Source organism: Jaculus jaculus, chromosome 10 (assembly GCF_020740685.1).
Source record: "Jaculus jaculus isolate mJacJac1 chromosome 10, mJacJac1.mat.Y.cur, whole genome shotgun sequence".
Classification (NCBI taxonomy): domain Eukaryota; kingdom Metazoa; phylum Chordata; class Mammalia; order Rodentia; family Dipodidae; genus Jaculus; species Jaculus jaculus.
In genome coordinates, this window is record NC_059111.1 from 178,276 (window position 1) to 205,922 (window position 27,647).

The 27,647-nt window shown below is 41.0% G+C and overlaps 1 protein-coding gene across 1 annotated transcript in view; it reads right to left on the minus strand.

The window, feature by feature from the left end:
* The window catches only part of LOC101611787 (aromatase), a 56,026-nt gene that overhangs the window by 15,025 nt on the left and 13,354 nt on the right, over positions 1-27,647 (minus strand). The window contains exons 2-3 of the mRNA XM_004662469.2: positions 14,057-14,239; positions 5,932-6,082 (exon numbers count right to left, since the gene is read on the minus strand). Coding sequence (XP_004662526.2) covers positions 5,932-6,082; positions 14,057-14,201 — 296 coding nt within the window. The 5' untranslated portion in view covers positions 14,202-14,239. The remainder of the gene's footprint in view (positions 1-5,931; positions 6,083-14,056; positions 14,240-27,647) is intronic.

Genomic DNA, 27,647 nt, shown 5'->3' on the forward strand with positions numbered 1-27,647 from the left:
TCTCCCTCCCCACTTTACTGCAAATTCTCTTCCTGTAGAAGCCTTCAGACCAACATAATTCTCAAAGATTAGGAATGGCTACAATAGTACCCACAAGCGATGCTCAGCCAGGGCTACAGATGTTATGCTCACACTTGCTTCTCCCTTCCAGAGTGGACACCATGCCTTGATGAGGTCATATTCCTGTCAGGACAAAGTCGCATGGAAGATACTAAGCTAACTAAACTCTGCCTTGGCTGGAATGTGTAGACTATGGTCTGTGTTAGTCAAACTCCAGGGCTGTGACAGGTTCCAAAGTAATAGCAGTACTCAGAAATCAACACATGATTATTATATAAATAACTGTAGTTGATCTTTACTACAGAAAAAAAAATTTAAATCAAAACACAATCCAATTACATATACTCTTTATTTAACTCCCAGTGATTCAACCATTTTATCAAATGACCCCAATTTTAGACAAGTTTTCCTCTTCTTAGCAAGAAAATTTTAGGTGCTTCAGTTTGTATGCAATATATTGACACTTCAAATTTCGTCTATGTAGAAAAATCACTCTATATAAATGTCTGAAATTGTTAGTAATAATTTGAAAGCTATGGCTGGCTTTTCTTTCCTTATCTAAAATTCAAGCACAAGGTAATTTTTATATTCTTTGTTCACAAAATCATATCTAAACTTCTTACAGGATAAGTAGGATAATATTTTTCTGCTCTGGATTTTAGGAGTTTTGTACACTATATCATGTTGGCATTTCTCTGGAGAAAATTTTAATCAATTTTTCAAAAGTTGTGAGTACATATAGACAATATACCATGAGGACAATCCCCTCACATCACCCTCCCGTTTCCCCTCCCAAATCTTTCCTTCACTGAATCCCTTCCTCTTTCCAACTAGTCTCTTTGTATAGGTAGCATCAGCCACTGTGAGATCATAATGCCACAGCCACTTTGTATCCATAAGACTGCATTGCAAAGCATTGCTCCTCTTCTTTTGGCTTTTAGTTTTAATGGATTTTTAAAAGTAAGAAACTCCAAATCTTACTGTAGTTAACTTAAAATCTATGTGTCCTTTAGAGGGCGCCAACATTTCAGCTATTTTCAGTTGGTTCCTCAGACATTTCTAGTAATAGGCAGAAGAGGTAGTGCCAAGAAGTGTGACAGACTACCAAAGTCAGTTTAAATCAAGGTCATTTATCAAAGTGAGTTCTGGTCAAGTTAAGCAGACTAAATCAGATAAGTGAAGGAGGGTGAAGAGCAAGGAGTCCTGGCATCAAACAGAACCAGCCCCACCTAGACCCTACCAGTAACTCTGGCAGAAGGAAATACCCTGCTTGAAAATTTCTCAGCACTGAAGAGATACCAGCTGAATCCCCAAACTTAAAGGGACTGTGTGTTATGTAAAGTGTCTGGTCAATGGGCATTCTTCTTTCAAACATGACTGAGGCAAAACTCCATCTGCAAAGTGGGCAACCCTGCTGTGTATTCACAAGGAAGACTAGCCAAGAACCTAGATGCCCATTGGGAAGTGGGAAGCTGTGGCTGAGTGAGATAAAGAGGAGGAGGCAATTAATAAATTTTGTGGCAACAAACACACACTTGCCTATGCATTCCATCAATGCTATCCCTTCCTACTGCCCTTTCCCTTCTTATACTCTCCAGGCTTAAATACAACAACCTTTATAAATAAAAAATTATACTCACTCTGACCATGTGATTAAATTTGGCTAAATCGAACGCTTCACTTACCCTATGCTTATAGGTCACACACGCAGGTCTCAGTTAAATTCAAGTGGTCCCTCAGCATAGCTGGCCATTCCATCCCACCTCCCTAATCCATTTCCTTTCTAAATCTTGTTTGACTATAATATCACCCCACATGCAGGATAAAATCTTTACTTCTTATTTTCCTGAGAAACTAGTAGCAACTACAATAAAATCCCCAGTATCCATGCCATCTGTTTAGCCATCCCTCCAGTTACTATACTTGAATTTCATATCCCTAGTCAAGGCCAACACATCCATTGCCTCTGGAACCCTTTTGCCTCTCATATAGCATGGCCATTCTTATTCATCAGCAGCCTCCCTGTGTATTCACTATTACTACCACAGCTCAAATGGCACAGTTTCTCAGCTGTAACTATCAACATGCCTGTGACAGTGTTGTGCCCTAGCTCCTGTCCATCTCTGTCTGCCTCCCTATGCCAAACTCCTTTGGTGCCTCTGACTCATCACCTCCCATTTGCTCCCATGATCAGACTTTTGCTCTCCACCATTCCACTAAAATTGCTCTCATTAAAGTTGCCCATGATCTCTCTAAGAACAGTGCTTAAGTCTCCAGTGGCCAAAATGAACAGGGTTGACAGTAACCCTCCTACCTGCTGTCCATTCCTCATCTGCTTCCTGACCACCACCCTCAGGTGGTCTCTTTCTCCATCTCTTTTTTTTTTTTTAAATTTTATTTATTTATTTGAGAGCGACAGACACAGAGAGAAAGACAGGTAGAGGGAGAGAAAGAGAATGGGCACGCCAGGGCTTCCAGCCTCTGCAAACGAACTCCAGACGCGTGCGCCCCCTTGTGCATCTGGCTAACGTGGGACCTGGGGAACCGAGCCTCGAACCGGGGTCCTTAGGCTTCATAGGCAAGCGCTTAACCGCTACGCCATCTCTCCAGCCCTCTCCATCTCTTTTGCTAGTTTCCGACTCCTTCGAACTACAAGGATCTCAGCTCAAAACCCTCTTCAACACCCTATTAGTCCACTAGGTATTTCCAGTCCAGTATGTCTGGGGACGGGCATGGTATTAATCTTGGGCTCAGAAATGCTCATCTTTTTGCCAAGCTGGTCCTTCTGTGCCCCTAGCCCACCTTTCATCATGAACTCTCAACAAAGTAACCAAAATTACTCTGCTGAAACATGAATGAGTCAGATAGGTCATTCTCTGTTCCAAGTCTTCAATGGCTTCCCATCTCATTCATTAGGGTAAATCTCCTGCAAGGCCCAACCTGATCTGGCACCATATTATCTCTTTAATTTCATTTCCCCAATACTTACCCTCAGTCATTCTGGAATCAATTGTAATGACAATAGACCTCAAACTTTTCAAAAGAAGAAAAAAAGAAGCCTCCTGCCTCAGCGCCTTCATACTTGCTGTTCCCTCTCTTTGGAATATATTTTTCCCATATTTCTACATGGTCACTTCCTTTAAGTCTTTATTCAAATGTTATCTTCCTGATTAAGCCTGCCTCAAACTACCCACATACAATATAACACAATCCCTACTGTTAGTCCTCCCCCATGCCCTTCACTACTTTTTTCCCCTACACACTACATATCTACCTGGCTTCCTCAGGACTGGCTCAGCTTTCAGAATCCACACCTCTAGTTTTGGACAAACTGAACAGTTGGTCATCTTTTGATACACACTGCATAATGGCATACCAGTAAGTGCCAGCACAGGTAATAGTGGCTGCATAAGATTATGTCACCTAATTATATGTGACCATCTTAGTGTAAGTACATATATGATGTTTTCACAACAAAATTGCCTAAGGAAGTGTTTCTTATAGATGTTACTCAAATTCCATTTTTGTATACATGACAAAAACTAATGTATACACATATAGCAGATATATAGTGTATTTGTAGACCCTGCCATGGGGTTCAGCTGCCCAAGAACACTATGAAAACCTTATCTACAGATCCCTAATATGCCTCAGAACCTTATATCAAAGGTCTAGGTTGTCCAGGCAGCATGTCAGAAGCACTCTGTTGACCTCCTTCTCTGAAGTTCTATATCACATACCCCTTTGGGACTGAGCTGCTTGGAAAAAATTGGACTACAATCTTACACAGTTCTAGTGACTATAGACCTCAAACTTTTAGAAAGAAAAGAAAATCTTGTAAACTATTCAAGTCAAAATAAAAAGCTTTCTGAGACCCAGTGGGGTCTTTTCAAGAGGTACAGGTAGTTCTGGAAAGGACTTGAAGAGCGGGCAAGGAGAAGAGAAAGGGACAAACATGCCCTATTCCTGAGGAGAGCTCAGTCTTTAACAACAAAATGGAGCTGCTCTGAGGCAATTAAGAAGAACACAAAGACTCCAACAAGTGGAAAGCCTGAGAGAACAGACAAGGAAGGAACTGAAAGAGCTGAAGGTGGGAGCAGAGCAGGTTGTGCCCCTGTCTCTGCATGAATCAGTGTCTGAGCTGGAGGGAGTCAAAGGTTACTTTCTTAATGAAGACAAGCAGAATGATCCAGATGCCACCCTGACTGTGACAAGAACTCCACTTTCGTAGTGGTATTTGGGCATCCAAGGAATTATTCCACTGACCTAAGTTTCCAAGTGTCCCCTATCTAGAATGAAGTTCTGCCTGGTACTTTGTTCTCAAGTCCATCACTTGCTTTATATTACCATCACCTTGGGTAGACTCAAGAATAATGCCACTCCAACCCTGCTTAGCTGTTTCTCCTAGTCCCAGAGAAAGGCCCACTTTCCCCAGAAACTTCTTTCTCATTTCTTCTTTACAGGTAGGAGGTTCCTAAGCTCTGCAGCCTACTGGAATCATCTGAAAACCTTAAATAGTACTAGTGTCTGTACACACAGAGACTCTTAATCCCACAGCTCAGGCACTGGAACTTCCAGATGATCCTGGGCAACTCTCATATGTTGCCAGGAGAGAACCACCACTCCAGGCCCCAAGATCCAGGCAGCTATGCTTTTCGATAAATAGCCCCAGGCTTACTTCACTTGTTTGTCAAGTGAAACAGGTAAAGGGAGGCAGGAACTGAATAGAGTGGGCCTGGAAGCTTGCTGTGCTAAGGAATGAAAATGCAGGAGTGGATTTCTCAACTCCCCCAGCCCAAATGCCATTAATTCTGGGACATTTTTGAGAGCATAGCAACTGAAAAAGGGACAACTAAAGCACTGAGGATATATGAGTAGTGTATTAAACTTGGACATATCCCACTGACCAGAGCTCAATAGGCCAGAACAAATAAAATCAAAGCGCAATTGTGAACTAGCTATTGGGGCAATATTTTTCCAACTTGAGAGTACATCATAATCACCTGACTTGAACTATTCTAGGAGGAGCTAGCCCAGACTTTCTTGTTTAGTATGTCAGGGTAGGGTAGAAACACTAAATCTCTAGATAGTGACAGTCTAATAACTTCTTTTACTTCTTTCCACTTCTCCATTTTCTAAGTTCAATAGACAATAAAACTAGTAAATAAGAAAAGCAGAGCTCATTCTTCATAGACAATTGGTTAATTAGACAAATGATTAATTAGAGTAAATTGGATCTGCTAAGGTAATCCAGAACATATGTAACAATGTGGGGAGGACAGATTTTATTTTTTAATGGGCAATATCCATCTTGACTTGTTTAAGGTTAATTCTGTAGTGGCACACACCTTTAACCCCAGCAACCGGGAAGCTGAGGTAGGATGATCTCTGTGAATTCGAATGCAACCTGATTTGTTTGAGATGGCCCAGCCAGGACACTGACATGCAGTCATTAATTGGAGGGCAGCAGCTGGTTGATTTGCGGTCTGATGTCATATAGGTGCTCAGTATAGGAGAAGCACACTGAAAACTTCTGCTTTTGCTTTGTTTTGTTTTTAAGGCATTTGGAGTTTGTTCATTTGTGCTACTGAATTCAACTCCAAGAAAACTTAGTTATTTTTGCTTGCCAGCAGTGTTAGATTGTTACATGGATATTTATCACCTTCATTTCTATAGGAAAAATATCACCTTACAAAGTAATCAAGATATCAAAATATTATTTAATAGAAAAGACTACCTCCCTTGATCTTAAAATCATGTCTATTATCATTATTTGGATGCTGGGACTCAGTCCCAGGGTCTTACACATGATCAGCACACACTCTCACTGAGCTAGCCCTCAGCCCTGTCTCTGATTATTCTGAGACTCACTTGCTGATAATGAGTGTTTCCTCTCCACTGATCCAGACTCTCATGAATTCTCCATACATCTTGTTGTAGTAGTTGCAAGCACTGCCAATCCCCATCCACAGGAATCTGCCATGGGATATGAGGGGTCCAATTCCCATACAGTATCCAGGACCTAAGACAAGTCATGAAAAGATAGCATCTTAGCAATGCCAGCAATGGTTGTTCTTTTTTTTTTTTAATTTTTATTTATTTATTTATTTATTTATTTATTTATTTATTTATTTAAGAGCAACAGACACAGAGAGAAAGACAGATAGAGGGAGAGAGAGAGAGAATGGGAGCGCCAGGGCTTCCAGCCTCTGCAAACGAACTCCAGACGCGTGCCCCCCTTGTGCATCTGGCTAATGTGGGACCTGGGGAACTGAGCCTCAAACCAGGGTCCTTAGGCTTCACAGGCAAGCGCTTAACCGCTAAGCCATCTCTCCAGCCCAATGGTTGTTCTTTTATGTCTTGCTGTTCTTCACATCTTCCATCTTCTGGTGTCAATGTATGAAATCTAACAAAGTGATTTCAGACAGAAAAAGAAAAGAAACATAACACAAAGCTTTCTATCACTCTCTGAGTGAAAAGCATACCTGTACCCATATTATACTAGTACCCTTGGTCTTACTCATTTATGTCCCAATGAACTGTGTGGAATTTGTGCTAATTTCCTCTAAGATAACGAGTTGCAAACACAAATCATTTGATGTGTTTAGTCATGAGCATGGCAACTGTGACAGAAGACAAGCTAACAGAACTATATAACTGCCTGCTTTTGTGGAGAGGCTTTTCATTTTGAATACCCCACTTAACACAATGGATGGGTTAAGACTGGGCATGATTTCTTTTCATCTGAGAGAAGCAAGTTCTGTAAACATATTATCCAATCTCAGAACAAGTACTCCTTTTACTGTATGTCAAAAATGATTCAGGAGCTGGGCGTGGTGATGCACACCTTTAATCCCAGCAGTAGGTAGGCAGAGGTAGGAGGATCACTGTGAGTTCGAGGGCACCCTGAGACTACATATAGTGAATTCCAGGTCAGCCTGGGCTAGAGAGAGACCCTATCTTGAAAAAGAAATAGTTTCAGTTTAAGAATCTTAATTTAAATCTCATGACACAATATATAAAGCTAACCACTGGGGCTGGAGAGATGCCTTAGCAATTAAGGCACTTTCCTGCAAAACCAAAAGACCTAGGTTTGATTCCCCAAGACCTACATAAGCCAGATGTACAAAGTGGTGCATGCATCTGGAGTTCATTTACAGCAGCAGAAGGCTCTGGTGCACCCATCTCTGTCTCTCTGTATCTGCCTGGTTTTTTTTTTCTCTTTCTCTGTCTCTGTCAAATAAATTAAATTAAAGTTTTTTTTAATTTTTATTTATTTATTTGAGAGCAACAGACACAGAGAGAAAGACAGATAGAGGGAGAGAGAGAGAATGGGCGCACCAGGGCTTCCAGCCTCTGCAAACGAACTCCAGACTCGTGCGCCCCCTTGTGCATCTGGCTAACGTGGGACCTGGGGAGCCGAGCCTCGAACCAGGGTCCTTAGGCTTCACAGGCAAGCGCTTAACCACTAAGCCATCTCTCCAGCCCTTACATTAAAAGTTTTTAAAGCTAGAAACTGAAGAACATAGTCTGCTCAGTGTAGACATAGTCTGGTTTTACCCACACACAGTAGCCATTTATAGCCTTGCTCATGCAAATAATGCAGAACTATACAGAATATCATCAGTGCAAGGATTGCTGGGAAATTTGATGTGGTCAATGGCAGAGAACAAACCTGTAGCTTAAATGTTTGCTTTTTATTAATTTTTTGGTTAACATACAAATCAGTTTATTTATAGTATTTATAGTATTTTTCACACATATGTGTCATGATGTTTTGTGTTTGTTTTTGACTGAGTCTAACTATATAGTGCAGCCTGGCCTTGAACAAAAGACCTTCTTGCCTTGCCCTCCTGACTACTGTGACTACAACTGTGTGCCAAAACACCCAGCCAAGTCTTGAAGTTTGCTTTTATGGGTTAGGGTAAGAAGCTAGATAAAAATGTCTTAAGTAAGTATACTTTTGAGAGTTATATTATAAAATAATAATTTTTTCCTAAGTCTTTCTTCTAATTGCATGCTATCAGTGAAATCATTATAAAACCAAAACATGCTGAGCTGTAGGAGCCAGTGCTCTCACGCAGTGGAAGCTGTGTAGTAGTCAGGTCTGACCTGGACCTGGGACCATATAGCCTAGATGCTCACTCCCAAGTCTGGCAAACAAGATTTAACCTTCCGCTTGCCATAACTGAGTTCATACGAATAACCCTCTTATACTTTTCCCCACTTGAAAAAAATGTCTACGTTATTATCTTTAGATTTTAATATTGTTAAATATTACTAATCTTACATAATTTTAGTAACACTATAACATCGATAATTTCCTTTATATTAAAATAATTCCATTATGTCCTTTAAAATATTTAGACAGGGCTGGAGAGATGGCTTAGCCGTTAGGCGCTTGCCTGTGAAGCCTAAGGACCCCAGTTCGAGGCTCGATTCCCCAGGACCCATGTAAGTCAGATGCACAAGGGGGCGCACACATATGGAGTTCATTTACAGTGGCTGGAGGCCCTGGCATGCCCATTCTCTCTCTCTCTCTCTCTTTCTCTATCTATCTATCTATCTATCTATCTATCTATCTATCTATCTGCCTCTTTCTCTCCCTGTCACTCTCAAATAAAAATAAACAAAAATTATTTAAAAAGCAGATTCAATTGAATATGTAGTTCCTTAAAATGTCATCATGGGCTGCAGGGATGGCTTAGCAGTTAAGGCATTTGCCTGCAAAGCCAAAGGACCCTGGTTCAATTCTCTAGGACCCACGTTAGCCAGATGCACAAAGGGGTGCACACATCTGGAGTTCATTTGCAGTGGCTGCAGGTCCTGGGGTGCCCATTTTTTTCTCTCTCTCTCCCTCTCTCTCTGCCAAATAAATAAAAATAAAATGTCATCAAATATACCAACCCTTAGTCAATTAATATTTAATGTAAATAGAATATCAGGTATTTATAGTTTGATATCTTGTACTTATTAAATGTTTCCTGAATTAATTATTTTAGTTAGTAATTTATTTAGTTAGTGTTTTAGTTTCTCAGGGTTTCACTCTAGCCTAGGCTGACCTGGAACTCACTCTGTTGTCCCAGACTAGCCTTGAATCACAGAGAACCCCCTTCCTCAGCCAAATGCTATGACTAAAAGCATGGATTAATTTCTAAATCAAATATGTATGTGATTGTAAAATAATGAATCTTTAAATGTTGTTTTTTGGGGGATATTTTAGATTACAGATGTATTTTGATTTAAAAAATGGCCAAATAACATGTAACGTATATTTAGGTCACATGAGGCCAAATATTGATTTACTGAGAATAGATTTACTCAGATGTATTTACTTACTTGAAATGCAGGGACTATGAAAGACAAAGACATACAATAAAGGCACAACTATATTTGGGAGCCACTATTCACATCAAGATGTGGCATTGAGTCAGAGGCACCGGTATGCCCCATAGTCCTAGCTGCTTGGGAGGCCAATCCAGGAGGATCTCTTGAACCCAGAAGTTTGAAGCCAGCTTGTGAGTGAGTGAGACCCTATCACTTAAAAAAAAAAGTTTGCAAAACATAAAAATTATCAAAATGAAAACATTTTAAAAAAAGATGACAATGGAAATCTATATCTACCAAAAATGGGAGATTGCTAGAAAACTGGTGACTGGGTTGAGACCCCAACTGTTCTAGCCAGAAGAGAAGCAGAGTTTGATGTCCTTAAGGATGAACTGCATGTCACCATAATTCATCTAATGAACACTTATTAAGAAGCTACTATTGCCGGGCGTGGTGGCGCGTGCATTTAATCCCAGCACTCGGGATGCAGAAGTAGGAGGATTGCCGTGAGTTCTAGGCCACCCTGAGACTACATAGTGAATTCCAGGTCAGCCTAGGCTAGAGTGAGACCCTACCTTGAAAAATAAAAAATAAAAAAAATTTTAAAAAAGAAGCTACTATAGGGCTGGAGAGATGGCTTAGTGGTTAAGGTGCTTACCTGAGAAGCCTAAGGATCCAGGTTCGATTCCCCAATACCCATGTAAGCCAGATGCACAAGGGGACACATGCTGCTGGAGTTTGTTTGCAGTGGTTGGAGGTCCTGGCATGACCATTCTCTCCCTCTCTCTCTCTCTCTCTCTCTCTCTCTCTCTCTCTCTCTCTCTCCTTCTCTCCCTCTTTCTCTCTCAAGAATATAAATAAATAAATAAACAAATATAAACAAAGAAGCTACTTAGATACTGGCTCCAAGTCAGGGACTAGAAATGACATGATAAGTATAACAGCCCTACAGAGCCACAGAGCAGAGGACAGGAGACATGAAAAACATAAAATCAAATGATAACAACACACATATATGTATGCACATATTCTTTTTATTTACGTGTAAATTTTATACCACCCCACCCCACCTAAAAAGGAGACTGTTCCAGTAAGTAAAATATGAAGTAGGTAAAATATGAGGAAAACATTCTAGTTGTTTAACATCAAGTAGCTTTTTAATGTATCAGGAATGCTTATCCAGGCATGTAGTAAGTGCAGGAGACTCACTCACATGCTCCCTTCTCTGAAACAGAAACAAAGATATACTTCGCTACGATTCGTGCTGAGATATCTCAGTAGCTAGTTAGCTGTCCTATTCAGCCACTGCTAGATGTACACCCTAGAGAAATCTGTGCATGTGTGTTCACAGCAACACTGTCCAAGTCACTCCAGATTAGACACTGCTCTCGATATGAAATGTTCATAACTCAATAGTATGTAGCAATAAAAATGAAGTATGGTGTTATGTCCAAATATAGATGAATCTTACTAACATGATACTCATCAAACGGAACAAAGTTGACAATGTACAATTTGATTTGCCAAAATATTTAAAAACGTATTGTATATGGATGTGAAATTAAATGGAAAACCATTTTTAAAAAAAGAGTATGATTATTATGAAATCCAGAAATATGTTTACAGAGAGGGGAAGAGAAGAGGGGTGTAAGAAAGAAGAGGAGAATGTGAGGAGAGGAGAAGAAAAGAAAGGACGGGGGAGATAAGAAAGAGAGATGAGAAAGAGCCAGTAGAAGCTTCTAAAATGCTGTAAACACTATTTCTTATGCTGGATTATTATAGCAAGTCTGTTATCATATTATGCACTCTTCTGTGAAATATTTTCTTGTGGTAAAAAGAGGAACATATTGTCATGTTGGCTTCTTGGTGCCTGATCTGGGGATTGGTGCCCAAGGCAGAGCATGACATCTAAAGGGAGCGGACCCACATTCAAGGTTAGGATGGACTGTGTGTCCTTGGGGGAAGAGACAGCTTCCATGGGTCAGGTAGCTTTATGTACTAAGGAGAGATCAATGGACTCAAGGCATTTATCAGAACACATGCATACAACACCCTCTTTCTTATAGGAATGATCCTTTTCTCCCTCAACTATGGAAGTCCTCCCAACGTATCTTCTATCGGTTTTTGCCACTTCCAGAGTCAAAAACCACACTTTCCTCTTTGCACACCTCCAAGCACCTGAAAAGGCTTCTCAGTTATCATGTATGAAGAAGCCTAGATTTGAGTCCCAGGTCATCACTTGTAGCTGTGTGACATCTAACTTCTTTGCATCTGTTTCTTCATCTACAAAATAGGTATGGTCATCAACTTCACAGTAGAAAATGAGGAGAAACTGCCGGTAAATTGGATGTTACTATGTAAGGACTTTGATTATTCTAACTTCTGGACTCCCTTCAGCAGTTGAGGACCTTTAGCCTCCCTGGAATCTGTAAAACCAAGAACTAGAGAGCTGTGATCCAAGGGAGGTTGCAGAAAGAGTTGAGAACTGATCAGCCACAAAAACAAGGCCAGATATCTTACCTTCCACTGGCCAATATCCAATGAGCTCTCAGTCTAGAGACCTCTGGGGGACACTGTACAGACTCAGGTTTCTAAGGGAAAGTATGAAGCTGGAATTCCCTAGCTGGCAGATGCTCCTCACCCTGGCATTGTGGCTCTTGGTCATCCATTTGGGTTCCTACTTTACTTCCAACTGGGGAGTAGCAGGCCATTTCCCTTCTGTGCTCTTGAACCCTTCACTTTTTTTGGAACCCTTAGTTTCTCCTACTTGCCATAACACTTCACCTCGAAGAGTAGATCTCCTCTGCTGTCTGTTTCCCTTTCTGTCAAATGAAGGAACTGGGCTCACCTTTATGGATCTCAACCCCAGCTACTTATAAATAAGCACCTGAGGAAAAGCTTTATAGTATTGACCTTGGGTCCTACCTCAAACAGGGCTGAGGACCAGTATCCTGTCTAGGTGATTGACTGCCACTGGTGACAGTACCATGTTTCTGGCCCAGAAGTGGTAGGTACAGTGAAGTGTACCTAGCTTCCCGATCCAGACAGGACACTAGTCAGTTCTCATACTACTTCTCCATAAGCTGACTTCCCTACTCAAAGGTGTAAGGGAATAAATTCTCATTAGTGCTAGCAGCATAAGTGTAGATCAGTGCCTTTTTAAAATGCATGTTTTAGCTGGGCGTGGTGGCACACACCTTTAATCCCAGCATTCATGAGGCAGAGGTAGAAGAATCGCCATGAGTTCAAGGCTGCCCTGAGTCTACATAGTGAATTCCAGGTCAGCCTGGGCTAGAGTGAGACCCTACCTCAAAAAAAAAAAAAAAAAAAGAAGAAGAAGAAGAAGAAGAGGAGGAAGAGGAGGAGGAGGAGGAGGAGGAGGAGGAGGAGGAGGAGGAAGAAGAAGGAGAAGAAGAAGAAAAAGAAAATGCATGTTTTAGGCCTAGACAGTGGCGGGGGGTGCGGGGACTCTGGGAAGAGTCCAGGAATCTGCTAATAAGCTTCCACCTCTTCTAGGTGGTTCTTATACTAAATGTTTAAGAATGTGGTTTTTTTGATATGCCAGACTGAATAGAGATAGGCTATGATCTAGAAACATTTAAAAAGAATGCAGACACAGAGAATTAGTACCCATTGCCATCCTTCCACTCTCTGTCACCCTGTGTGGGTTCTCAGCACACTTCTGAGTGTATAGACACTATTCTCTTTAAACAAAAGCATAATCTGGAAAGATGCCTTAGAGGTTAAGGTGCTTGCCTGCAAAGCCAAAGGGCCCAGGTTCGATTCTCCAGTACCCATGTAAAGCCAGATGCACAAGGCGGTGCACATGTCCTGAGTTTATCTGCAGTGGCTAGAAGCCCTGGCATACCCATTCTCTCTCTCTCTCTATTTGCATCTCTCATAAATAAATAAATATTTAAAAAGCATCAATGGTCATCTTATGAAATTGGAAATATGTGCCCACTGAGGTATTTACACTGGAATCTAAAAAGCTATCTGAAATTTCTAATTATCTTACTTTAATATAATAGCTGATCATTCCAGCAACAGTGGAAGAATGGTAAGGTTTTCCACTGCAATTACATGGATGATTGTAATAATTAAAGATTCATTCAGAGTTTTATGTTCTCATGGAATAGTAGTGGCCACTGCTCTTATCCCCTTGCCCAGATCCCATTCAACCCTTACAATGCACCACCATCATCATGCTGCCACAAAGAGAAAACTATGAAGAGAAGACAAATATACAAGTTAAGGAGAGGGTATGAATGAGGCAAAGTAGATAAAGTTAGGAGAAGAAAAGGCATTCTAGAAACATTTACACCTCCAGAGCAAAGTTGGGATAAATTTTAATTTATCTTAAAAATTTTACAAAAACTCTAAAACTTTACTTATTCCATTTTATCTCAAACTTACCTTAAAGGTTACTTGTGCCAAATATAATCTACCAAAGCAGCCTGCAGACTGGAGGAGGTTACCTAAGACAGCTTTTATTACGTGCTCATTTAACATGTACAGAAAATGGGTTTAAAAGTTTTCATCTTTTTCCTCATTTGCTAGTAGCAGAGCTGTTTTCTAAGAGGCTTTCCAGGTTTGTTCCTTATCCTTTTACAAAACCTTCGTTACAACCATGGACCAAGGAAGCAATGTTACATTCAGAGTGACTTACCTGGTATTGAGGATGTGCCTTCTTGGTTCCACAGCAGGAGAATCAGGCCTGTGAGCAGCAGAAGGGGCATGACACTGACAGACACCGTCTCCGGCACCATGGTGGTCACATTGTACTGCATCGGGTTCAGCATTTCCAAAACCATCTTGCAGTCTTTAGCTTCAGAGGCAGCAGTCTAAAGTTCTGTGGAAAACAAACAGCAGAGACCTTATAAAATCCCAGCAGGTCTGTCTGTGTTGCTTCCAAAGGGTGTTGGACTAGAGAAACAGGCACTTCATTTTATAGTGTGATTGGACACTTAGTCAAATTTGTGCTTACAAGTCAAAACAAACATGACCCTGGTAGATTCTCAGGTTCTATTTGACACTTGGTCTGATAGAACCTTATCATCTCGCCCTTGAGAGGGTAGACTGATGTGCCTTCACAAATAAGAGTCAAATCTCAGTCCCAAGAAGTAAGCATTTTATGATCTAACCAGCAGATTTTGGCAATGATTTTCCTCTGAAGCTAAATTGATTAAAAATGAATCAACACAAGCAATGTCCCAATCCCTCTCTTTGGTCAAAATTACTTCCCCAGGTCACAAGTTTCTACAGCAAGAACACCATTCATAGGCATCATCAAAGTCTTCTCAGAGTCTCCCTTTGAGTTGTCTATGAAATCAAAATGAATTACACAAGACATTCTTTAATGAAGACTTAGAATCTCTAACACCATGGGCTGGATTAAGCTGTGTCCATGGGAATCAACATTAAAGGCAGTGTGGGGGGTGGGAAGAACAGGAGAGGGAGACTAAAAAGAAGAAAGAACCAGAATGACAGGGCAGGAGGAAGGTCAGCGCCTTTTGGCTGCCTTATCCCAATGGTGCATCTGGACAGGATTAACCCCTTTTCCGTTTGAGCTGCTGGTTCTTCTGCTGATTTTGTCTTCCCAGCAGGGTTTTAATACCTTAACCCACAGAGAAGAGTGTCAGAATGAAGCACTTGACAAAACTTACACTGTCATCATTAAGTGACTTTTCCAGTAGAAGAAGGCATATTCCAAGCTTTGCCTTTTCTTAGAAAGTGCTTGAAGTTTGAGGTCCTTGCCATAACAAAAATTTTGGCTGGGTTTTACCTACTAATATAATTCTAGATTCATAAAAAGTACTATTAGTTGAATGTCAGGAAGGCTGTGAATTCCATGACATGCTGCATAAAACATTATCTCACATGCACTTTAAAAAAATTAATTGTATTTATTTACTTGCAAGGAGAGAGAAAGGATGGACATTCCAGGTCCTTTAGCTACTGCATAGAACTCCAGATTCATGCATCAATTTGTATATCTGGCTTTACATGGGATGGGTTTGGGGAAATCAAACCTGGGTCATTAAGCTTTACAGGCAAATGCTTTAACCACTGAGCAATCTCTCCAGCCCTCACATGCACTTTTAAGAGGAGAAAGGTCATCAGTAAGGAACTGGAGAAAGCTGAGGACCTGGGACTCAGAAAGCAGAAGACTGCATGGGGTCGCCTGTGCTACACACATTTGTAAGGCTGAGATAAAGATGTTAGAATTTTTCCTGAGAAATGAGAAGCTATAGAAGGGTTTTAGCAGAGCATCCACAAGAACCTATTTGCATTTTGAAATTTTAAGTCACTCTGGTTACAGTGGGAAGAATATGTGATGAAAGTAGTGGGTATTGGAGTTGGAGAAGAGAGACCAGCTAGGTGTATTCCATAGGTTTTCAGGCAGAAGAGTGGAATACTATGGTCTCAGGAGGTAGATGAAGCTGAAAGCAGGCTAATGGCAAGTTCAAAAGGCATTTGAAGTTTGAAGTAATGTGACTGGGTCTAAAGGTAAATTTATTCACGTAGGATTGAGGAAAATACTAAATATTATTCCTAAGTTTTCAGGCTGAAACCTCTACCTGGAGGGGTTGTGATGCCATTTTCTGAGACAGAACCAGTTTTTATATATGGAAATGTCATTTAAGTTTTAGGAATTTTGAGTTTAGGGAACTAACTGTTGGAGAATCCAACTTGTGATGTCTAATAGATCATTGGATAACTCAGGGGCAACTCTGAGTTGAAGTTGCTCACTGATATGGAGGTAGAAATTAACTCTAGTCTATGAAAGGCACTATTAAAGGGTGCTATCCAAGCTGAGAAGGTTTATAAAGAGCGCCAAAGTTTAATGACAGAAGATGAAGAAAAATCTGGGGGAAAGACAGGTTTACAGAGATGGTGCTCAAGGAGCAGCTGCAAAACTAGCAGAAGCAGACTGGCCAGGAGCCAGCACCCTTGATGAACCAAGGACATGACACATGTTATAATAATGACCTGCAGAGAGTAAAATTTAAAGTTGATAGTATCCAAAAATCATGAATTTCCAAAATGATAATTAAAAAACATTTTTTTTATTTATTTGAGAGAGAGAAGGGGGAGAGAGAGAGAGAGAGAGAGAGAGAGGGAGAGGGAGAGAAAAAGAGAGAGAATGGGTATGCCAGGGCCTCTAGCCACTGCAAACAACTTCAGATACATGTGCCATCTTGTGCATCTGGCTTTATGTAGGTACTGGGGAATTGAACCCTGGTCTTTAGGCTTTGCAAGCAAGTGCCTTAACCATTGAGCCATTTCTCCAGCCTCCCAAAATGAAAATTAAAAAAAAGATTACAGTTGAGACAAGACATGATGGCATTAATGAATTAAAATTCATATCCTTTCTGTTTCCTCTTCTGCTAGAACATGAATTGCCCCTGAGACAGGGGTTTGTGCCCTCTCCTTCACAGCCATATTCCACTGTATCCCAGATGTATCCAGAACAGCACCCAAACCTTCAGACATGTTCATTGTACATCTGTGGCCTGAGTCTTCACTGTGTGTACCTTTGTCCAGCCTGAATTCCCCATGGTGACCTGAAGCCCTTTCTACCAGGCCTTCCCTTTCACTCTGCCCTGCACACTCATGCCAGACTGTTTTCTGACTCACTTTTATTTTACCACTACCCTACTTACAAACCCCTCTTTGCTTCTACTTGCCCATAAGGCTTCTAAACACATTCTCACCCAGCCTTTTTGCTGGCCTGTCTTCCACTCGGACTCCTCATTGACCCACAAACATTCTGCCTATTGGTTTCTTCTTCCTGCTCCTGCTCCTCTTCATCATCCATGTCACCCTGTTCTTCTGGGCTCCCCTGGCCCCAAGCTCCTGAGAGTAGTTTGCTTTCTTCCTCTCTCTTTTAGAGCTATCTACTACCTGCTATAAGTCCTCTTCTTCCTTTTCATTTAACATGAGTCTTGGGACACTCTTTCTTTTGACTGACATAGCAATATATAAATTTAAAGTCTTAAATGGTTTAATTAAGCAAATGTTTACTAAGGTTCAAAGTGCTATACACAACTTTGCTCCTAGATGTGAAAGACAGTAACACAATCAAGGTGTAGGTCATCTTATGTGGGCCATAGTTCTCTAGAACCATAGGAATAACTGACCACGAACTCGACAATGAAGCATCACAGAGTTATCAAAGCTGTTAAAAAAAGAAAAAAAGGCTGAGATCTTCTAATAAATCTTTCCCTTTTAAATTGAAGCCAGTTACATGAAGTTCAGGCCATTGTCCACAGTAATGTAAAACTGGAGAAAGTTAAGCCAGGTGTGGTGGCTTATGCCTATAATCCTGGCGTTGAAGTGGCTGAGGCAGTACTGCCATGAGTTCAAGGCCAGCCTGGTTTATATACTGAGCCCAGGAGAGTTAGTGCTCCAGAGTGGAATTCTTGCCACAAAAAGAAGTGGATGAAGTTTACCCATGACCAAAATACTGCCATCTACTTTCCATATCTGCATGATAATTAATTTTGATTATCAACTTGCTTGGATTTAGAATCACCTAAGAGAAAAAAAATCTCTGGGCATATTTGTGAGGGAGTTTCTATTAATTGAGGTTGGAAGATCCACTCAAAATGTGGGAGGCACCCGTGAGCTAGGATTCCAGACAATGAAAAGGAGAAAAAGGGCTGAGAACCTGTTTTCAACTCTCTCCTTCCTGACTGTGGCTGCATCTTAAGCCATTTAGACCTGGGATCATTAAAAAAAAAAAAAAAAAAAAAAAAACAGCATGCATTCACATATCCTCAGAGGAGTGTTTTCCTTGTTCTATCTGTGATTACCAGTGCCAAATTCCAACAGTGCAGTGGCCCATGACTTCCACCCAAACAGTCAGATAGCAGTAACATTACCAGCTTCTTCTGTGAGCTTATCTGTTGTTTAATGAACAAAATGTGAGGCCACAGAGATGCCCTAGAGCAGGGCCACTCTGGCAATAGAGCCACTGGATGACCCCAAGTGTTAGGTTACATAACCTTCTGGATCTCCCTTTCCTTATCTATTAACAAGGGGTTTACACCACATGACCTCTGGTCCAGTCTGATACCCAACATTCCTAACCTTTGTCCTAACCCCTTCCACCTTCACAGTGCTTCCCACCAGAGCCTGTTGCCTTCCTCATCTTCCCTGGTTCTCTTCTTCTGCCTTTCTGCCTTATTCCATCCACTGGTGCCCTATGTGTCCAGAGCTAAAGTGAGAGGTAAATGAGGCTAGGGTGCAGGTGGCTCACTTTAATCACCATATCTAGCTCTTTTCATTTTCTTTGGAGCCCAGATCAATTCTAAGACTATAAATAAAGCTCTCTGGAGAAACACACTTAGGAATCAAAGTACTATACTTTAGGCCCAGTGCTGGATTTCTGGATCCACTTTCTAGCCCCAGGTCTATTAAGAGGCTTCTAACAAACAACTTCTCAGTCTAATTCTTTTTCTTTCATCTGCCTCAGGTTGTCCAATGTCCTAGAGGCTCTTTCCAGATCAAAACTACTGTCACTGACAAGTTGAGTGTTGTTTATAGGTAATAACGAAATTTCTGTTAATAATTTTTTTTCATTTTTATCTAGATCTCAATTCTACAAGTGAAGTAGATTTTCTTGGCCAATGGGACCAGTAGAATGATTTAAGGAGAGAGAAAAGAGCATGTCTGAACCCCTGAGATCCCATCTGTGACACACCTCAGCCTGACACTCTCTGGGGCTGCATTTAGCCCTGCAGTAAGGGTCAAGGCTCATGCAATTTCCAAGATGACTCACTAAAATACCTCATCTCATGCATTATACATGCTTTTCCTTATTCTACAACATCCTAGCCATTAGTATAGGCTCTAGGAATATAGAAAAATGAGGTCTTTGCCCTTCAGAAATTAATTTCAGCAAGATAACACCACCCCTATAAACACAATAAAAGTCAAGTTGAAAAGTTTGCAGAGGAATAAGCAAGCATAGGAAGAGAGGAGAAATAACATTCATGAAAATGCCAGAAATGGCCTCACAAGCAGCCCTTGAAGAGCATTGTTTTGGCAAGATACCAAGTACCCTGTGTTTCTAGCTCCAACCCTCTACACCTAGAACTTCTTTGGCAGAGTCCCCACCATAGTTTCTTGGTAAGGGAAGGAAGATGTACAGGAATTCCTTGAGTCAGTGCCCCAACATATTTGTTATCCTTGGTTTCTTCCATGAGTCAATATTTCCAGGTGTGGAGCTTTGTTGGATTTCTGTCCCACCTTTGTCAGGATCCCATTTTCTCTTGTGTATTTCATTTATCGGATTATTCCCCCTATGTTTATGTTTTCAGGATTTATGCCCAAAGTGGGCTCAAATAGATAGATGATAATTTCTTAAAAATTTGTCAATTCCAGAAATTTGGAGTGGACAAAGAGGCTGGTACATGTGCTTGGTCCACTGCAATGAACCAGAAGCTCTTTGATGATATTATTAAGTTTGCAGCACCATTGAAAGCAGCTCCAAAGGGGTCTGGTGATGTTTTGATGTTATTTGTGAAATGAACACTTAGATCATCTAGCCTTTACCTGTGAGGAGGGCCCAAAGTTGGATATGGAAAATACAAAACATAGCAGGTAGGTGGATAATGAAAAGAGACACTGCTGAAGATCCAGATGAGTAAGTACAGGCCATCAGGAATCAGTAAACCAGCATGAGGTACAAGAAACAAGGACATATACAAACACAGAAATGATTTTCCTGAAAAAGGATGAAATAGAGATTGGGCCAGGCAAGGCAATTTTAATGGTCAAATGTCTACAAATTATGGTGAACTTGCAAAGATACATGAGAAAGAGAGCTAAGTAAGTGAAAGGGACAGTTTGAAGAAAGCCCTGAATATCCACTCAAACTTGGAAATAAATATGGCTATAATCAGTATTGTCATGGTTTTGTGGCAATGTATATTATATAACATAGCAGGGTAGAAATTCATTCTCCAAATATGCTCTGTATTATGTGGCATGGAAAAAGTGACTTTACCACTGAGTTTCCCTGAAGGAAAATAGAAATAGTACCTTGCCTTAAGATAATTTAAGTGAAAATTTATATAAAATGTGAAATGACATAAACAGCAGGCATAATTTTGCCTGAAGTGAAAACTTCACAAGGTCATATTTTCTGGAAAACAGAGAGCATCCTATCTGACAAGCATTTCAGGGGTCCCTGTAAGGGCCAAGTATCATTCTCAGTAAGAGGGACATGAGTAACAGAGCCTCTTTAGAGGCCAAGTACCTTAAGCACAGTCTTAAAGATCAGTATGTACCAGAAGGAATGGCTGAAGGATGGCTTATTCCATGGAGAGGGAACAGAGTATGCAAAACCCCTTCTGGTTGGAGGTATAACTCCATGGTAGAGCATTTAACTGAAAAAGCACAATGGTGAGAAAGGCAACACTTTAACCAAAAACAGAGATGTGCCATTTTTCTAAATTATATAGCAACAGGAGATAAATATTAATTTTCCTAAGGATCTCTACAGCAACTGGACAGTAAATTTCCATGCAATTTCTTTTGTCATGATGGATAAATAAAGGGTAAACTTGCATGTAGGAAGTAGGTCTTGGTTCAATTTACAGTTTTGTCATTTTTGCTCAAGACATTTATGAGATAGGAAACAAAGACGGACCTATGTCAAAAAGAACACAAAATAGCTAAAAGGAATCTCTACTCGACAGAACAGTTTATTTGTGAGCAGATAGGGAGAGAGGTTTTGTGGTATCCCATTCCAATAAAACTTGTTTCTGACTCCCAAGGATGATTTAGACACAAGTTGTGACAACTTGGCTATTGATCCCAATTTCTACAGGAAAGCTGTTCTTAGTGTCCCTAAGAAATCAGAGAGTACAAATAAAACTTGTCACTTAGTAGGGTGCAATTAAGGAATGAGGTCATTTCTGGAAAACACTTGGGTTATGACAAGCTCTGTAAGGATGGGTAATATGCTTGCCAAAGAACTTACTTTCAACACCTGCCACAGGAAAACAGTAATGGAAAGTATCCTGCTAAAAACCATGGACTGAAAATGACGATGTTGTTCAGTCAGCTGAATTCAGAGTATAATTATATTCAATTTTACAAGAGTCCTAGCTTTATTCACAAGGAACCAGATACTCAGAGTTAATGTTTCCTATCAACAAACGGTAGGCAAGAAACCATTAAAAAAAATTAGAGGTGGGTTTACCAGAATAATTATATCTGTACTTATCAATATCTCATTCTATCAAACACATGATTGAATCTTGGTATACTGCTCACCCCACCCTCACTTTGGGAATATCTGTAATGGAAAACAATAAGAATAAATCAGCTGTTGCCTTAGCTATAAATTTTTTATGTCTTAGGAAAACTTTGCAAGATTTCATTTTCCAGAAAATCTAGAAGCAGGCTTAATAATCTGTATTTATTTATTTACTGACAGGGCTTCATGTGCCCCAGGATTGCCTCAAACTTGCTATGTAGCTGAGGATGCCCTTGAACTTCTGACCCTCCAACCTCTACTTTTAAAGAACTGGGATTACAGGTATGCACCACCATACAGCTGTATTTATAAAGCTGCCATTTCTGTAGAAATCAGAGGGCATCCAGTAGTTATTATTCTGAGAGCTTAGGAATTGGTGTATATATGGGAAGGAGATGTGTACAGGGGCACTAGCTATAGAATAGGATTGGCACAGAGCATCCTTTTGAGAACTATGTTCTTATTCTATCACTGCTTTTTTATGTTTTCTGTCACATGCCTTTGTACAGGGTAGCTAACATATCTATAACCTATCTATTTCCAAAGGGCTGGAGAGTCTTTGGACAGGCCCTAATTAAAGCTGCTCAGGCCCTAACATTGTATGGAAATATTTCTCTTTAGTGAGTGCTATTCATTTTCCAAAATCCTTTCTCCACAGAGCTTGCAATTCTTCTGACCTTCCATTACAACTTCCCAACCATGTAGCTTTCCTTTATTATCTATAGTTTCATTCAGTACTTGGTATGACTCATTATTAATATTTTAAGCATGTTTTTATTCCATGTAGCCCAGGTTCTTCTTTAACATGCTTGCATGTGATCTGACTCTTAAACTACCTTGTATCTCTCTCCCAGCCCCCATCTATCAAGGTCCCCCATTGGCCAATGTCATTTACCTACATGGTTAAGAAGCAGCCTTTATCTCTGAGAGGATGAACTTTGGAAAAGGCTCTCCTTAACAGAATTCCAACTGCAGTCCTGCCCTCCTCCCTGTAGTCCTCCTTGCACCCCATTTTCCCCATCTACCTCCCCTGTGCCAATCTCCCACATCTGGTAGAAGGACTAACAGAGGAAGTGTACAAATCATATCTGTTGGCTAAAATCCTAAGATGAGGTTTGTTGAGAGTGTACAAAGATTTATAAAAATTAAGAGGATTCTATTTTAAAGTATGAATTAGATTGATTCAATTAGAGAAGTTTTAAAAACTATATAGGGGATACAGTTTAAGTGGATGACAAAATATCCAAGGAACCAAAGTCAACTACACTAATGGTGCTCACAACAAATCTGACAACAGCTTAAAAGAGCACGAGGGCTTTAGGAAGCGAGGACTGCTCTCTAGCCCACCTCCTCACCCTTCTCTCTCTCTCTTTCTCTCCCTCTCTCTCTCTCTCTCTCTCTCTCTGTCACACACACACACACACACACCGTTAAGCTGTGATAGTTGAGGCAAATCATGAAAACTTTCTTCAGACCCCAGGTTATGCATTTTTAAAATGGAGCTAATAATCCTTGCCTCCCACCATTCAGAAGATAACATATCAATAGAGGAGATAATGAGTAGTGAAAGCTCCTAGGAAGGTGCACAATACTGAGTATAGTTTGGGCTTCATGCAATTATTATCACCAAGACTATCTGTCAAGGAATCACCAAAGGAAGTAAAAAAAAAAAAGCAGTAGGGGGCTGGAGAGATGGCTTAGCGGTTAAGCGCTTGCCTGTGAAGCCTAAGGACCCCAGTTCGAGGCTCAGTTCCCCAGGTCCCACGTTAGCCAGATGCACAAGGGGGCGCACACGTCTGGCGTTCGTTTGCAGAGGCTGGAAGCCCTGGCGCGCCCATTCTCTCTCTCCCCCTCTGTCTTTCTCTCTGTGTCTGTCGCTCTCAAATAAATAAATAAATAATTTAAAAAAATAGAAAAAAAAAGCAGTAGGCTTGTTATACAACCATGGGTCCTGGTATACAATATGTTTAGAAATGACTGGAGATAGGTTATTCCTTTCAGCTGTATGCAAGAAAATATGATACAATGAAAGGATAACCCATAGAAAGTCCACCTTCTGGTCTATTCCTCAGTGTCAAGGGATAATTGTGCAGAGAACAAGACAGAGAGAACTAGACACTACACCTAGCCTTTTTTGGGGGGAGGGGTCTCCAGGATGAGCAGCTCCTTTACAAGTAAGGAGGACTTGTCAGGCTTTCCTGTTGAGTTGACATGGGTTAGGCAAAGGAAAGGGGTCTTATCAGGTCTGAAGAAATCAGGACAAAACCAGGAGCAATAAGACAATTCTGTACATGTGGAATGTTCAACTCTAGAGCTAGCCTGATTCACCATCTCAAAAATCGCACCAAAAGAGGGAACTGATGGTATAGGTTATAAGGCTGAGGAACCTGGAGAGCTCTTTAGAGACAGAAATGCCAGGCAGATGGGGAGAAACCACAGGAAGCCAATGTAAGTAGGCAGAAAAGATGCTGAGGACTTTCAATGTAGGCAAAAACATAAGTGATACATTTTGTGAGAAAAATATCCCAAATTATGCTTATGATTCATTAATTTAATAACTTTTCTTGAGTCCCAAACTTCAACCAACTGTATAGCAAGGTGGTAAGTTTCCATATTTAGGGGAGGAGGAAGACACACAAAGAGAATAATATTGTTTCTGCCTCAAAAATACAAATAAAAGCAGCAAGGAAAGGAACTATAAACAAATCAAGAGAAACAAAGCAGCCATTTGGAAAGTTTATCACCAAAAACATATCTTCTGCCAGAGAGGGCACCAGGAAAAGCAGAGTCCTTAGGGAGAACAACCGAGTTGAATGAAGTAGTGGCCCGGGAAGGATCATGGGGATGAAGATTTTGATGGAGTGGGGAGAGAGGGCATGGGAGCTGTGGCGGAGAAGACAGGCAGAGGGAATAGCAAGCAACCGTAGTAACCAGTAAAGGACACCACCCAGGAAAGTCAGGGTCACTGGATATCCTCAGATGAACCCAACCTGTGCCACCTTAGGTAGTTGTTGAGATAGGAACCCCACAATGAGGAAGGTATGGTTTTCAGGTCATGGCTCTTTGAAGGTTCTTTTGGGTCACCAAGTCAGATGTGGGATTGGGTCACAACTTTATAAAAATAACATGTCAGGCATCTGAACTGATAACATTTTTATATTAAATTCTCCTAGGTCTGCCTTTCCAGTATCACCCCTTGACACTTGCCCTCCACTCAGCTACCCCACATAGTTCTAATTTCCCAAGAAGGTTGCCTCCATGCAATCAGTATAGTCTCCCAACCCAGACCCCTCCTTCTTTGGAGTGGAGTTAGAACAGCTAGAATTCTGTCTGTTTTCTCTCTAACCCCAAATAAAATTTCCACCTTCCTGCACAAGGTAAATTTCCAAGGTTCTTAGAAGTTTTAAGTCACTAAATCATGGGGGGCTCCATGGAGGATGCCTGCTTCGATCTTAAAACAATCAGCCAGCCCTGCAGCCAGGGCTGCTCACAGAAGCCACATGGCAGCCCCATACAAAATGGAAAAGTGGAGCTTCTCCTTCAAAAGAGCAGGGAAGGGGCTGGAGAGATGGCTTAGCGGTTAAGGCATGTGCCTGCAAAGTCAAAGGACCCAGGTTTGATTCTCCAGGATCCATGTAAACCAGATGCACAAGGTGGTGCATGCATCTGGAGTTTATTTGCAGTGGTTAAAAGCCCTAGCATGTCCTCTCTCTCTATCTCTTTCTCTCTCCTCTCTCTCTCAAAATAAAATAATTTTTTAAAGAAATAAAACATAGGAAAAACCATTTGTCTGAGCCTCTGTCCTCCAATTACCTGTTTTTATTTCCTATTTAATGTCTTGCTATTTTGGCCTCAGAAAAACCCTTGGGGCACATGCAGACCCTCTCAAGTGATCCCACCCTGTGGCCCCACTCCAGAGTTAGTCATCCTGCTCTGACTTCCTCCATGCTACTGGTGGCAGCCGAGAACTTGTCCATGAAAAGTAGGAGGTGCAACCAGATAAATATCTCATTGAATTTATCACAGAATACATATAAAATTAAAACTTTCAAACTCGTGACTGTTGGTCGAACATGGTGGTTCCTGACTTTGTTTCTAGCAGTCTGAAGACTGAGGTAGGAGGATAGCTATGAGTTTGAGGCCAGCCTGGAGCTACAGAATGAGTACCAGGTCAGTGTAGGCTGGAGACCCTACCTCAAAAAAAAAAAAAGATAGTGACCACCGTCCACTTAATGTCAAGCTCCTTCATCCATTCTGATCTGCTCTGTGACTGCAATGAACCATCATGCTTGAAATCAGGCCACCTTCTTCCCTGTCCCATGAGAAGGAAATGTCTTCTTTGTGTGGATCCCAGCCAAGAAAGTAAGAGTACCCAAGGAACCATAGCTGGTTGGTACCAAGACATTACCCTACCATCACTTCCTCACCAGCCTGGGGGAAATAGTGGATGCTGAATAGATAGCTAGGACAGCACATGCCAGACTTCTCCCTGGGTTTCTTCTAGGGAACTTTCTGAGTCTTTTTATGACATAGGTAGGATTTCATCAGACCTCATTTCTTCCTGTTCCATTATAATCTCTTGATTGGGACATAGATGACATATTATAAAAAGTGTACAACTTTATGAATTTTAACATAAGTTCACACTTGTGAAAGCAACCTTCATTGCTGTATTATAATCCATTCCCTTTAATCCTAACCCTAGCCCCTCAGACCACCACCAATGGGCTTCCTGTCACTATTGACTACTTTGCTACTTCCAGAATTCCGAACCAGTGTAATCATACAGTTTATACTCTTTCTTCTCACTTCTTTGACATCAAGTACCTGGATGATTTTGAGTTTCATCCTTATCATTCATATCAATAGTTCATTTCCTTGTATTTATTTATTTATTTAACACAGAAAGAAGGAAAGAGAGAGAGAGAGAGAGAGAATGGGCAGGCCAGGACCTCCAGCCACTGCAAACAAACTCCAGACACATGCGCCCCTGACTTCTGCATCTGGCTAACGTGGGTGCTGGGGAATCAAACCTGGGTCCTTTGTCTTTGCAGGCAAAACTCCAGATACATGTACTACTTAGTGCATTTGGCTTACATGGGTCCTGGGGAATCAAACCTGGGTCCTTTGGCTTTGCAGGCAAGTGCCTTAACTGCTAAGCCATCTGTCCAGGACCATTCACTCCATTTTAAAAAATATTTTTATTTATCTGTGTGCATGTGGTTGTGCAAGAGAGAAAGAAAGAGAGAGAACACGACATAGCAGGGACTTCTGCCTCTCTGCAAACAAACTACAGATGCATGTCCCACTTTTTTTTTTCAAGGTAGGGTCTCACTAGCTCAGGTTGACTTGAAATTCACTATGTAGTCTCAGGGTGGCCTTGAACTCAAGGTTATCCTCCTACCTCTGCCTCCCAAGTGCTGGGATTAAAGACATGTGCCATCATGCCTAGCCCTTTTAAAATTTTTTTTTTATTTTTACTTATTTGCTTCAGAGAAGTAAATAAGTAAAAATATAAAAGAAAAGGAGAGAGAGAGAAAAAAAATGGGCATGCCAGTGCCTCCAGCCACTGCAAATGAATTCCAGATGCTTGTGCCACCTTATGCATTTGGCTTATGTGGGTTCTGGGAAATCAAACCGAGGTTCTTTGGCTTTGCAGGCAAGTGCCTTAACCATTAAGCCATCTCTCCAGCCCCACATGTGCCACTTTTATGCAGATGCTGGGGAACAGAACCTGGGTCAGCAGGCAAGTGCTTTTAGCCACTGGGCTATCTCCCCAGCCTTATTCATTCACTTCTTTACATTTCAGTTCTTTTCCAGGTCTGGTTATTTGAGAAAGGACACTATGAACACTTGTCTTCAGATCTTTGTATATTTCATTTTTGGGGGGTGAAAAACTAAGAGTGGAATGCCTGTATCATATGCTAGATGTTCAAAAAAGCTTTTTTTTTTTTTTTTTATTTTGAGGTAGGGTCTCACTCTAGCC